We start from the raw sequence: 14,069 nt of genomic DNA on the forward strand, positions 1-14,069 counted from the left end.
GGCACTGTGATATCTGGAGGTACCGAGAAGGTGGCTGCATGCCTGGGGGTGCTAGATCAAACTCCTGCTGTTTCCTTATTTGTTTGTTTAAGGATGTTGGTCTAGAATCTAGCTGACATTTGGAATGCTTCAAATGCTTCCAATTTGTGTTTTATTTTACTGTGCTGTAACCAGGAGAAAATATGACATACTACTGTTTGTCCATAGTTGCTGATTTGTAGCTTTGGAGTGGGTTTCTCTGTTGCCATAGGTGAAATGTTTGGGCTGTGACAGGAAGCTTCAGGTTGTGTGAAATGCCTGTTGAAAAGAGGTGCAACATTTTAATGGAAAAAATATGAAAACACTTCAGATTGGCTGACTCCTGCTGCTTGGGAAACCTCTCCCCTACCTGAGTGCAGTTCTGTTTGTAAAGCCTTGGAGAGTATCTTGTTGCAAATATTTCAGTGAGTTTTCCCTAAATCGATATTTTGCCTGATTAAGACTGAGGGGCATCTTAGTGGCTTCTAGCCAGGCCCAGGGGCTGGCTGTTTCCTAAGAGACTCTGGGATACAAACCTTCCAGCAGGCTGCCATGTTTCCTGGGCAGTGATGATCCTCCAGGATTTTAATCAGTGTACCCTAGGACGCTTCAGCAACCCCCTGTTATTTTAGTTTTGCCCCTTCTAGGTTTTTCAACCTGCAGCTTTGCCCCAACAGGCAATGGGGTAGCCATGCCCCAGTGCCCCTACAGCAATGTTTCCAGTTCCACCAGTAAGGGGAGTCTCTACAGTGTTGTCTTCCTCAGGCTTTTAATCATGCTGGCAAATGACTCCGAAAAGATTATGCTGATTTGTTTAAATTTAACTGTATTACAACACATAAAAATGGATGGGAAAGCCATGGTAGTTAAAGCCTTTTGCAGGTAATGGTTATTTGATTGGTCATGCTAATAAATTGTAGATCATTTAAGAAGTGCAGCTATGAATAGATTACCCAGTAGGATTAGTGTCCTGATCGACTTCTCATCACTAACTTAATTTAAATGACCAGAATGGATCTGGGTTATGTTTTTTAAAGTAATCCTGCATCCAGTCTTCTAAGTGCTTTGTATACAGAACTAAAGTTTATTCTGAAATCACTCTGGGGTAGGGGTTGTTTGCAGGCTTGGGTCCTTTGCATGTAGAAATAAAACACGAGGATTTAAATGCACTGATTTAATATTTGTTGAATTTCTTCCATACACATTTCTTTATTTGAATCCTCAACTCTTGCAGTGCCATGGATTTAATTGAGCTGTGCTAGCAAAGTATCATGCCAAGGCATGTAAAGTGTAGGCAATAGCCTTTAGATTGATTACAGTGGAGCTAGTATTGATATGAGATAGTGTGGTAGAGATTAAATGAAACTGATACTATTCATTGTCCTTCCCCCCCCCCTAAAACTACCTTTGGAAGTGCTACCATGCTGCCAGTCCGTGACTCTGAAACTGCAGCTCATGACCCACAGCACCTTTTGTATTTGTATCAGTCTTTGGGGTTTTTTTCGATGTGTCTAGATTTATACTAGCAAAACACCACTCAGTGTTACTTCTAAACCTTGCCCCAGGAGCATCCACCAAATCCCCCAGCTAAGTTGGTGGAAGGGGAGAGAATACCCAACCCACATCTTGCCAGCAAGCATTAACAGGGAGGCAGCAGGGCTGGTGGCAGCAGGATGGCTGCTGGGAAGTCTCATGCATTTTAGCAGTTACTGGGTTTCCTTTTGTGGTTTTCTGCCACTCAGAATGGTCTCAGCCTCGAAAAATGCCTTTTTTGCTGTGCCTGCCCAACCTGGCTTTGAATGCAGTTGGTGCTTGAGTGCCAGCATGGAAAAATTATTACACTGTGCCAAAACACAGCAGGAGTGCCCTGCTTTGGGGTGTTGGGATGTGTAGGATGTCTGTAGGTAGGAGAGCAACTCATACATAAAGCCACTGGCTTATCGGTGAGCTGGAATGTAGGTAAAAGTATTTCCTTTTTTTGCTTCAGATCACATGGCATCTGCATATTATTTTACTGCTGCTGTGTAATTTCCTTGCTTTTGATACACAGAATGAAGCAGGTGAGACGTTATCTCCTGTTTTGGCATTGGTACTACGTTCAGTGTCTTGATGTTATTAAAAACATAAGTTTATACTGGTGAAATTCAGAGAACACTATGCTTGATAACATTGAAATGTATCTGACTTATATTGCTATGCCCATTTTTTTTTCCTTTAAAATATTTTTTTTCCTTTTCTTTTTCTCTGTTTTTTTTTTCCAAACAGGAAGAGAAAATCCATTCAGGAAAGACTCTTCTTCATGTAAGTGTTATTTATGCTTTTTTTATTAAATTTAAAAAGGGCTATAGAACTCATTAAAACATTAAAATAATGAACATTTACCATCTGTTCATAGAAACGAAGTATAAAGCATGCAAAAATAGGCTGTAGTTGTACAGTAATAATGCTCAGTAACCGTTATCTTAAATCTACCTGTGCAGTTCTTCTGTGCATATCACGGCAGAATTTAGAAACCATTGCAAAGCACTTTGCAGACATTAAAGCAGCATGCCTGTAAAGTTGATGTGTAAATCCCAGAGGCATAATATTAAAGTGGTTTGCCCATAGCATAGGTAGGACACCCTAAGTGAAAGCTTGGTTTAGCACCCCCCAGGTCCCTGAATCCTAAACCCTGTGAGAAGAGTGAGCTTCTGTGCCTTGGATCCTACAAAATCCAAGTTCTGCCTATAGAGCCATTTGTTTGTGTGCATGTGTCCTGGTGTGTGCATGTATGCTTGTGGGTAAGAGAGAGTGTGTATACAATTATTTGCCCTTAAACAGCCTGTAGGTATTTCAGGCTTTTTCTACAACCTATGGTGATACCCATTAAAATAAGAGTAGATGCCACCAGCCATTGGTGAATACTGTTGCAAATATTTTATGAAAGCATTTGGCTCCAGGCTGACTGCCCGGTCTGGGTGAGCCTTGTACAATATTCTTCATAGGACCAAGAATGTCTTAAAATTAAAATAGTTTTTTTTTTTTCCACACTATCTAGCGACCTGGTTTGCTTGCAGATCTCAGATTTGGAAACTCATGAGTAGTATAGGAAGTAATATAGTATAGGAGCCTCTACTCTGGTATTGTTTGCTAGTAAATAAATCTGATTAGATGTTTTAAGGAGCTGTGTAGATGAAGACTCATTGCCTTAATGCAAAATTAGCTTAGCAAGGTATATGACTGCATTGTTCTCAATGCAGGACCCGCTTTGCATAACTTCCAAGCATGTACTGTGTCCAGTGGCATGGCAAAGCCCACCAGCACTCACCCCAGGCTGATTTCCCATAAGTCAATTAAAAAAAAAATTTAAAAAATAACATATATCTCGGAATTGCAGCACTCCATTATGCTTGCGTAGCAACTGCTGGTTAATATGTAGCAAAACACCGTGTGGTAACAAATGTTTTTTTGCTATTGTTGAGCTGGAATGTTAGTTCAGCTTCTAGATAAAAGTGGCTTGCGCAAGGCGCCCTGGTAGATCATGATTTCTGTGGCTTGTATGGTAGTTCTGTAGGCACCTGTGTTCTGCTTCTCCTCTCCTCTGTGCTTCCCTTCATCTTCCACGTGAGTGAGGGGTGGGCTTAGGTACAGGCAGGGAACTGGCAGCCCTTTGCATCCTGCAAAGCACCAGTGTGGAGTTTATATTAAGCCCGTTGCTAGTCAAGCATCTGTTAAAAACATTCTTTATTCTGGTTGTGTTGCTAACAGAACTGTTGTAAGATGCTTTATTTAAGAGCTTTAAACCACAAGTTTTCTTTGGCTGGTTTTATGGATAGCATAAGACAATCTTTCCAATAAAAAAATAAAATAAATTAAAAAAAAAAAAAAAAAAAAAAAAAAGAAAAGAAAAAAAAACTAGAAAAAAAATAGTAATAAGTGAAAAATATCCCAGAAAGGATTAAAAAGTCCTCCTTCCTGCAGCTGGAATCCTAGCTGAGACTAACTTAAGAATCTGTGTCTTTGAGATGGTACATCATAGTTTTTAAAAAGTAATGGAGGAGGAGAAATTCCAGAAGGCTTTTGATGATGACCATTTTCAACATTTGTAGCTCATTATTATTTCATTCTAGTGTAGAAAATCCAAGCCTCTTGAAAAGCCTGTGAAGCACATGTTTCCCAGAGCGTTTAAATGGGAAATAGTGCTACAAAACAACCTTTTTAAGGGAAGAAGCTCCCAAACAGGGAAGAACCCAAACAGACATACCCTACAGCAGCGAGTGTATAGTGTCTGGAAAATGCAGAATAAAAGCATGCAGTGCAGATCTGGAGAATTTTTCTGGGGATTTCAGTGTCACAAACAAGTAATCTGGAACTTCCCAAGTCAAATACATATACTCCAAAATGAATGAATAATGAAACGTTTGTGGTCCAGAGGCCATTTGCGGTGTTGCCTTCCATCACCTGCTGTGGCTTTTCAACAGCTAACAGCAAGCTTTGAGCATCAGAGCCTCTTTCTTCTGGTTCTGTGCATGAAATATTGTGACTCAATAACTCTGTGCCTGTCTGTGCATTGGCTCCCTTTGGCTTCTTCAGCTGTGTGAGTTTCCAAGAGTCTTAAACTCCAGGGATGGGAATAGTGAGGCTATAGCGAAATGGCAGGATTGTGAAGCATCCAGGACAGGGACCTCTCCCAGGCCTCGTGCGGAGGGAGTTGGTTCCTGTGGCAGAGAATAATCAGTGGGGATTAACCCCTCAGGACTGTGGCTTGGACTGCTCACCATGACCACTTTGAGAAAGGTTTCTTTGTGACAGTAACCAGCCATATGTAGTTGTAATGATATGAAAGGGACCATCTTATTGTAGTCACTTTGCGACAAATACTACCACAATTCATTACTTTCCATCAGTGCCTCATCCTATGGAGGAATCACCACTGCCCATCTACATTGAGGAGGGGACAGAAGTCCCGATTGGTGAGTGCAGTTGGGATGGGAATATTTTTAAGGGGGGGTATAATGGTACTTGGGTTTTTTCATTCCTCACGTTTGTGTGTACCCATTTGTCTTTGAAAATTTTAAGGCCTTTTGCAAATGTTTGGGGTTTTTAAATTTTATTTTCTAAATGTAAGTGTATTTTAGAGCTCCTGAGAATTGTTAAATACTGCTAGTGTTGGTTTTCAGCTATTCATAAATCAAAGTAAATAATTTATGCATTGACATGAAAAGCTTCTGTGTGAGATCTCTTAACACAAGGCTGGGAAAGATGATGAGGATCACGAGAGGTAGTTCCCACTTCAGCCTTTGACCTTGGTGCTGAGATGCTCAGAATAATCTGCCAGCAGGGTCAGCAGTTCTTGTCCTGCTGACAGCGTCTGCCCAGCACCCAGTAAACTCGTGTTGCACATACCACTGAAGAGCCAGACATGTCTTAGAGAGGTCTGCCCTCACCTGTGTTGCACATCAGAGTGCCACACACCCCCATTTCTGAGCTCTGGCATGGATGTGTTGTCACTACATGGATAGTTAGGTTTAGGTGTTTTGAGGTGTTATTTTTTTTTAGCATTTCCCAGGGTCCCTTCCTTATTCAGTCTGTTCTCAGATGCAAACACTAAGTGTCCCTTGGCTACTACCTTGGGAGTCTGTCTTGTTGAGCAAATAATTATCTTCAAATGGCTTTTTCTTGTTGTATTTACTGAATTTTTCCCATTCCTAAATTCATGGTTTCTTGTCCTACTATCTTACCAGCTGGATTAATTGCCTTCCTCTACACACAGTACTTTGAAGGTGTTTGTAGCTGGATCTCAGCCCAGGAGTGTTCTCATTTATAGACATGTTAATTTAGCTCTCTTACTGTCTCCTTAGATCATTTCTATTGTTCTTATTTGTATTTCCTTTAAATTTTCTATCTTCTTTCTAATCTGAGGAGACTGGAACAGCCCATATTTTATCCACTGTGGATGTTTTGACATAGCATTATGCTTTAGATTTCCATGTCATCTCTTCATATGTACACATCCAGAAATAGCTTTTGACACTTCTCCTGCATCACTCAGTAGCATCATGTGGAGAAACCCTTACCTGCACTCACCTTTAGGTCTTGCCTGGATTCATGGATATGCAGCTAGCTGCTCCTCAGGCAATATTACTGCTCTCCTGAGATGTAGGGCTTTGTAATTCCTAGCACAAAATGCCCATCCCACTGCATGCTACTTACCTAATGTACACAGGAATTATTTAAGACCATAGGTCCATGTATTTGTTTTAATCCCCTGGGATTCTGTCATTTGCATAGAAGTTGTTACTGTTTTATCATACATAGAGCAAAGTACTTAATTTTATATTTTGATACATATTGAAACTGTCTTCTGCACATTATCCCAACCTGCTTGTCCAGCTCCATCATTCTTGTTTGTGTATGTTCCCTAATTCTTCCTTCCTCCACTTATAAAAGTTCATAATGGAAAAGCTGACAGGTTTAGCCTTCTTGTCTTAATTTTGGACCTTTTCACAATACACAATTAGTATCCTCAGTGTATCTCTTATATGCATGGCATGATGTGGACTTTCCTGCAGCAGATCATCTTTTCCTCACCTCTCCTGGAACTGTAGTAGTCAGCTGAATGCCTGCTCAACATCAGTTCCCTCTTGTAAAACCATTAAGACTTGAAGTTCTGTTGTTGTTCCTGGTGTTTCCCATTTCACTGAGGAAACCTGGGCTGCCAGGGATGGTGGTACCTACACCAAGAAAAATACTGGAAGGGTCTTGAGTCACAAAACAAAACTGACCAAAACCAAAAAAAACAACCTAGGAGCAAAATGCTTTTTAGAGGATGTTTCTTTGGTGCTGTCATAACCAAGTTTGTTGGATCAGGCTCTGAAATGCAGCAGTAGCTGTGAAATGGCCAGGCTGGGTTGGGAAGGGCATTGTGTTTACTTATTTTAAATAAGTATCTGGACTGTCAATACAGGAAGCTGTGGTTGGGGGGGAGTGAGTGGAAAAAGTAAATGATGTAGAGATGGGGGCAAACCACAAACTCCAAGTTTGGTATTCGTATGCTTGGCATGGGTCAGGGCTTTTATAATACTTGGATGTGGTATAAATGCTCAGGATAGAAAGTTTGCTGCAAAAACAGGATCTGGCTCACAGTTTTGGTCCTACTTTCTGTTGAGGTGAACAGTATGATCCAGACCCAGAGTGCCCATTTACACCTGTGTAGACCACAGCAGGAATAAAAAGAAGTCCTCTCTGAGTTTAGGTTGGAGAAGAATAACAGAATAATGGAAGAATAATAGTGCAGTAGTTAAAACAATTCAGCATGACCATCATTTGCTTTTAAAAGACTGTTTGGAGAACTTAGATTATTTCCTCATCTGAACCACATTTTGGATACTGTTCTGGCCCAGGCCTGACTGGTTGTGGTAGATAGCTTTGTAGCTTCCATATTTATTAAAAAGGAGAAATCACTAGGTTTTTCAAAGTCTAAATTTAACAACCCTTATTATTTCAAGCAATTCAGAAGGGAACATAAATCTTTCTTATTACAGCTGCTTCATAAAAACAGCAGCTACAAATAATACCCTATAATGAAAATCTAGCTAAAATTATGCTGTCATGAATTTACCAGCAAGAGAATGAGTGCATGGCATCTGGACAAAGGCTGCATTTCTTTCTCTGGAGAGGAGTCTGTGAATTGACAAGAAGGTGGTCATTAACTAAATGCTGGTCTTAGCTCCTTGGGTCAAGTGAAGAAACTTGCATTTCTGTGTAGAAAAATGTGGCTTTTTTGATTAGAAAAAAGTCTGAGATCTACTTAATTTTCATGTACTTTTGCATTTTTTAAAATACATTCCTAGAGGAAGGTAGGTAAGCAGGATTCAACAAGCATGTTAATAAATCAAAGATGTTTCTGAGGAGATGGAGAATATTATGTGACCACTAGCAAAGAATCTACAGCGTAACAATAAAAGAGCACAGATCAGACCCTGGCAGTCTTTTCAGGCACAGTTTCAACTGTATTCCACATGATTAAACAGTTCAGGAGATTCAAGGTGAGGATATAGGCAGAACAGGTCATTATTCACTGTTGCTATTCAATAAAAGCTATGGCTGAGTTCCCTGATCACCATTTGCAACCTATTGGGTCAAGTAGAGGAAACACCTGAGGCTACACATTCCAAATTTTACATTTTATAAAGCAGAAACCCAGGAACAAAATATTTGTATTTGCAGTCATTTTATTTGGTCCATACGGAACATCACCAAGGGAGTAATTGCTTCCTTGGGCATCAAGGAGCAATGGAGCTGTAGGTTGAGATGTTTGTTTATTTTATTCCTTCCAAGCCACATTTTGAGACGAAAGTGCTGTTTAATGCCTGTGAAATTATCTGCAAAGATATAAAAATTCAGTACCCAATTCTCAGCTGATTTACTCCAGGGTAGCTTTGCTGATTCTAGTAGCATTGCTTTTGCTATATCATTGTATAAATAGGATCAAAGTCAGATCCCCTTTTTCAGGAATGAGTCCTGCTGACCTTGAAACCTATGGCATTTCTGCTGTAGCTTTGAATCCCTACGTGGATAAAATCCCAATGGTCTACTTTTGTCCTACTGATCCACTTTTATTACTGAACAGCTTTGTCTTCAGTGGACTTATTTCGAATGTATTCAGATGTTAGGTAGATCTTGTCTATATAGGATTCCTCCCCCACACCTCCCATTAAACCATCTCAATATGATGGAAAGCTCCATTAGCACTTTGAAAGCAGTAATCTCATGGTGACTCACAAGTCATGGTGTAGCCCAGGCTCATTTGCGTAATCTTGATTACAGGAGATGAATTTTCTTGTAATTGCATGCAGTTTCTTCTGCTGCTACTCGATCCCTGCTTTTAAGTCTCTCTAGTGTCTTATTTGTTATAAAAACTGGATTTCCAGTTTACTTCTGCTCTTGGGCAGACTCATTGCAAGACAGCTGCTTTGTTGTTTTGTTTTTCCTTCAGTAACAGAGCCAGAGCTGTTTCTTAAGCAGGGTAAGTATAGGAGTGCACCTTGCCCAGCCAGGGGAATTCAGCACCTTATGCAGAGCTGGCTCTCTGTCTCTCCAGGAGGTTGCCTTCCTTTGTAAGAGAAGAGAATCATTTCTGTCATAGGCACTTCAGGGTTTGCTCTTTCATGGGGTTCTGGCAGATGGAAAGCTTGATTTTTGCCAGATACTGAGTGCCTTCTGCAAGGTATTGAGTGCCCTCCTATCCTTTGCAGCCAAAAAGGAGTTGATTGCTCTTGGCATCAGTCAAATCTGGACCCAGAAGACCACAGGTAGTATTCACCAATTATTTATGTGCTTTCGCATGCCAGAGGTTGTCTGAACTGATTCCCGTAGCATACAAGAGATTTCAGGCTTTAGTGACACTTGCTTGCCACTGAAAGCATTATTTTTTAAAAAAGTAATAATACAATAATAAGCATGATATTTATTGCATTGCCACAGGGAAATCACCCTCCCCCCCAAATTAACTGCAGTCCAAGTAACTATTAGCCCTTTAGAGCTGTTTCAGTTGTGTGAGTTATATACCCTGAGTGAGCACCATACGCCAATTTATTGTGGCACAGTGAGTCACCAGGACACATTGTGGAAAGCAATAATTCCTTGGCATGCATTGTAACATTCAGTGGGGGGGTGTTGTTTGGTTTTCTTAAAGGAATATGGTTTTACTCTGACAATAAAATGAGTATTGTCTGATATGCTCCCACCAGGGACTGATGCTTATTTTGTATTTAACCTGGAGTTCACCTATTTATCACTCACTCCACACACCCCCTGTATCTTTTTCCTTCCAACTGCTTGTATTGTATGTGTGCTGGATCAGAATATGAAGATTGAGCCTCTGTTCAGTATTGTCTTGTCATTTATGTTAATCCTCTTCTCTCCTCTGCTTATCTTGTTTCTTTGCCCAGCAGGGAAATTCAGATTAGTTATAAGAAAAAAAGTTCCATTTAAACTGAATTATTTAATGGTTCTGTTTAATACGCATTTCCCATTCCAATTCAATCACTCTCATTCATACCAGCATAGAGCAGGAGTGACCTCCTGAAGGTCAGTGATGTTACAGTGGTTTTACATGGGATTGAAATCAAGATGTAAATGGTAACCTCAGCTGAGATTACTAAGTCAAATTTGGGTCTCTCTGAAAGTAGTTGGAATTTTTACCAGGGTTTTACTTGAGAGCTCTTCAAATCTTCATTAAGTGCCAATTGAAGTGAAGAGTTTGATGCATAGTTATATCAGGATTGTAAGTATTTCAAAAGATCGTATTTTTCCTCTTTCAAATCCTATTCCATGGCAGCCTTGAAGAGAGCTTTGGGGTATTTTGGATTTAGTGAGTCACCAGCTGCCCTCACTCTGCTGTTCCGTACTGGTTTCCTCATGTGGCTGTAACCACGTGAGGGAGTTCATGCTGCACAGAGCATCTGCTCCACAGCTAAACTCCTTCCCAGCCCCACAGCTGTCTGCCAAAGAGTCTCAGATGTGAAAAGGGGTGGCTGTGAGCTCTATAGGGCAGCACATTTTCAGGGGTTGGCCCATATGCTAGCCAAAAAATGCCCTTTGTCAGAGTATCATTCTTTCAATTGTGCCAAAAGAAAGCAAAGCCACACTCAGATTCGCCATAGCAGGCTAGACTAGGAATTTTCCATGATGATCTAGCTATTACTGAAAAAAGGAAAAACTGTAGTGAGACAGGACCAGGTGCCCTGAGTCATTGATGAGTGGGTGTGGGTTCACCTGTGTCTGGCCTCACTCCTGAGCATGTGCAGGAGCAGGGGGCCAATAAGAGAGCAGCTGACACCCACGGAGAGAGCTCTCACTCTTCAGTAAGGATGGAGAAGCCCACAGCTCGAGGAGCCCCAGGAGCAGGCAAGAAGGGGTAGATCCCGGAGCCCCAGGAACAGCCCTAGGACATCGTCCAGGAATGGGCTAAGCCCCGAGGCCTCAGGATCAGCCCTAGGAGCAAGAAGGGCTCCTTCCCGCTTCAAAAAACAATCACACAGAACACAAACAACAACAAAACCCCCAAACAAATAAAACTAAAAAAAAAGAAAACCAAAACCCAAACCCAGCCAAACCAAAACACAACTCCCCCCCCAGTCCCAACTGCTAGGAAAAAGAAATACAGCAGTAGTTTTGTAGGGTTGCTCTTTCAACTCTGCCAAGATAAGGTGTTTTTCCTGCATATCTCTGTTTTATCAACAAGAAGTATATTGCTTAAGCAAACACCTTATTTCTAATCAGGCTCTGTCAAAAGCAAAGTTTACAACTGGGGCTACCATATATAATGTATTGTGGAAAGACTAAATATGAGCAACCAAAAGCCTTTTCTGCCCCTTATGCAAAGCAGGATTCTAAAATACAGATTTAAGAGGACAGACTTGCTTTCATACACTTTCTCTAGTGGTTGCTTCCCTCCCTCTTCTGTAACCACATTGATTCTGTCTCCTGATATGTCAAATTTAATAGACAGATAAAATTCACACAGATTTAAATTGATGAATCTGTCTTTGAATCACCTGGGTTTCTGTTTCTGCAAAACAATGGGAAACCAAAAAAAAAAAAACCAAACCCACAAACATGAAAAAATTGCCATGGTAACAACAACTTTTGATATTAAAGGTTAATGTGCCCTTTTGGTATCCTAGTGTAAGTCTGTTCACTTAGATGAAACTGCACCAGGGAAGTCCTCAACTGTTCAGCTTTATGAGCAGTGTCTGAACTGACCAACAGGAGTAGGTTAAGTTTACAGTAATCAAGCTAGGACCATAAAAACAACCTGCAATGAAAACCATCAGCTGGTGTTTGTTTGAAAAGATAAGAGACAAAAATGCTCAGAATGTTCATATAGTGTTGTGCTAAGTTTGGGGATGCTTACCTGCAAAAAGCAACAGAAAAGCAAGTGCCCTGCAGCTTGTGGGACTGACACTGCTATGAAGGTAGAACTGCAGATACTTGTTTCTTGTATTGGAATTAGCCTTGCTCTTACAAAATTCCCTTTGGAGGCAGCAGTTCCAGAGCAAATTCAGTAGGGCTTTTTTCCAAGTAGTGTGTGGGATCAGGGTTTTGTTTGTGCTTGGTGTGTGCTCTGCACTTTGCAGCCCATGGTATGCCAAAGTGGTTTATATGTTCGTTTCCTTGGAGAAGTGAAGTATTTGTTCTGTCCCTGTTTGGTTTCCATATCTCTTAACATAAAAATGTAAGCAGCTCTCTGTATATGAAAGCTGTTCTCAGAGGTTTGTAGCAAAAGTGAACTGAAAATACATCTCTGACTGGAAATCAACCTGAATTATGTGATGTTTAAAAGCATGTTGGTGTAGTGGTCAATACCAAAGGTTTTACTTCCAACTCAAACCTTCAAATAGATGGGTAGTGATCAAAAATCACAATTTTTTGATCAAATAATGCCCACTGAGAGGCTTGTAGCACATGGTGGTATTTCTTCTGAAATGCCCTCCAAGAGCACAGTGAGTGGTTCTGGCCATGGCAGCTTGGAGAACAGAGCTGCAGCTGGAGACCAAGCCAAGGGTGTTCTGGGATTAAATAAAAAATGCCAGTGCCCAGCCATGCAAACCAGCACCTGGCACCAGCTGCATGAAAGCAAATAAATTCTGTAGTGTCTACACAGCTTTGCTTTTGTGTGTGTGTTTGTGTGAAGGTCTACAGTTCAACGACCTGTTTTGCAAAGTTGTGCTCTCTGTGAGCTTGTTCATCAACTTTGCCACTTCTTCTTTTAGCAAATCCTCTGCAGAAACCCCCACGCTCTGTTTTGCTCTGCCACACCACTAGTCTCGATTTCATTTCCTGTGTGAAACTTCATATGCTTCAAGTTTCTGTTCCACTATTTTTTTTTTTCTTTAAGGAGAGAAAACAACAACAGTAAAGTAAACCTCAGGGTGCTTAGGAAATCAGTGAGCAATGATGGCCAAGCAATGTAGTCACCCAAGTACCATGTTGTGGCAGGAGTGAGGGTCATTGCTCCACATCTTAAAATTCTGCAGCTCATTTTCATCACATTTCATATTTTTGCTGCTGATGATTGTCAGCATGAAGAATTCAAGACTGAAATCAAAAGTAGCTTTGCCCTTAGCGTTAGGTTTTAGAGTTTATGGCTCTGTCCTCAGGGCTTTGTAACCTTCTCAGACTTTATAGATTGTAATGGGGCTACCGTGAGCATGTAATGAGCTGTTTTCCTGGTACTAGATCCCTGGCACTTTTACACCTGTGGTGCTGCATTTCACAGCTCTTTCTTCCATTAATGCATTTTAGAAAAAAAAAATAAGGTGTTATGTAGATGGGGCACAGGAACAAAGAAGAAAGAGGATTGTTTGCCTCAACTGATGGTGTTGGGATGTAGATTTGTGGCAATAAGGCACTGTATGACATGTTTAAACAGCTGCCACGGGTGGGAGAGAAATCTGTCCTCGGTTATTGTTTAGATTAGGATGAATGGATAGAAGCAATAAAAACACAACTCCCTCCTTGCTTGGAGGTGGCCTGGGCAGGTATGGCAACAGCTTGGTTACAAAGCTGATCAAAGCTATTAATGAGTTGGAAAGTGACACTTATTCTTCCAAAAACATGTAATCTTGTTCATACGTATCTGGTTTTTACGTAGTTGGAAAACATAATGAAAAAGTACAGTAATCTCAATTTAAGAGTAAGCCCTGAACACTAGCTTGGTAAACTCAGTACAGGCTGAATTTATAATTAGTTGAAACAACAGTTGAAAGTTGAATGATTTATCCCAAGAAAATATTTCCTTGAAATAATGAATTCATCATTTTATTGCACATCTACTTCACTAAATGACTACTTTGTTGTTTCTCTACCCTGCACCGAGGCACTGCTCAGTTATCGTAGCACAGATTGCTGACACTAACATGCAGGAAGTGCCTGGCAGATGGGTCACATAGAATCAATGTTATTAATCACATGCAAAAAATTCAATAGGCACAGTGCACACCAATGACTAGTCAAGTTCATAAGCTTCATGGACTTTAAGGTTTTTGCTTTTTTATAGCAGGATG

At 40.7% G+C, this 14,069-nt stretch overlaps 1 protein-coding gene across 4 annotated transcripts in view; it reads left to right on the forward strand.

Annotated features, from left to right (window-relative positions):
* Window positions 1-14,069, forward strand: part of SLC6A6 (solute carrier family 6 member 6) — a 55,684-nt gene that overhangs the window by 2,298 nt on the left and 39,317 nt on the right. For 2 of the 4 annotated variants that reach the window (XM_030458281.1, XM_030458280.1), the window contains exons 2-3: window positions 2,284-2,319; window positions 4,905-4,970. In XM_030458281.1, coding sequence (XP_030314141.1) covers window positions 4,916-4,970 — 55 coding nt within the window. In that variant the 5' untranslated portion in view covers window positions 2,284-2,319; window positions 4,905-4,915. The remainder of the gene's footprint in view (window positions 1-2,283; window positions 2,320-4,904; window positions 4,971-14,069) is intronic. The other 2 variants (XM_030458282.1, XM_030458283.1) reach the window with 1 other exon arrangement.

This window comes from Calypte anna, chromosome 12 (genome assembly GCF_003957555.1).
Source record: "Calypte anna isolate BGI_N300 chromosome 12, bCalAnn1_v1.p, whole genome shotgun sequence".
In the NCBI taxonomy this organism is placed as follows: domain Eukaryota; kingdom Metazoa; phylum Chordata; class Aves; order Apodiformes; family Trochilidae; genus Calypte; species Calypte anna.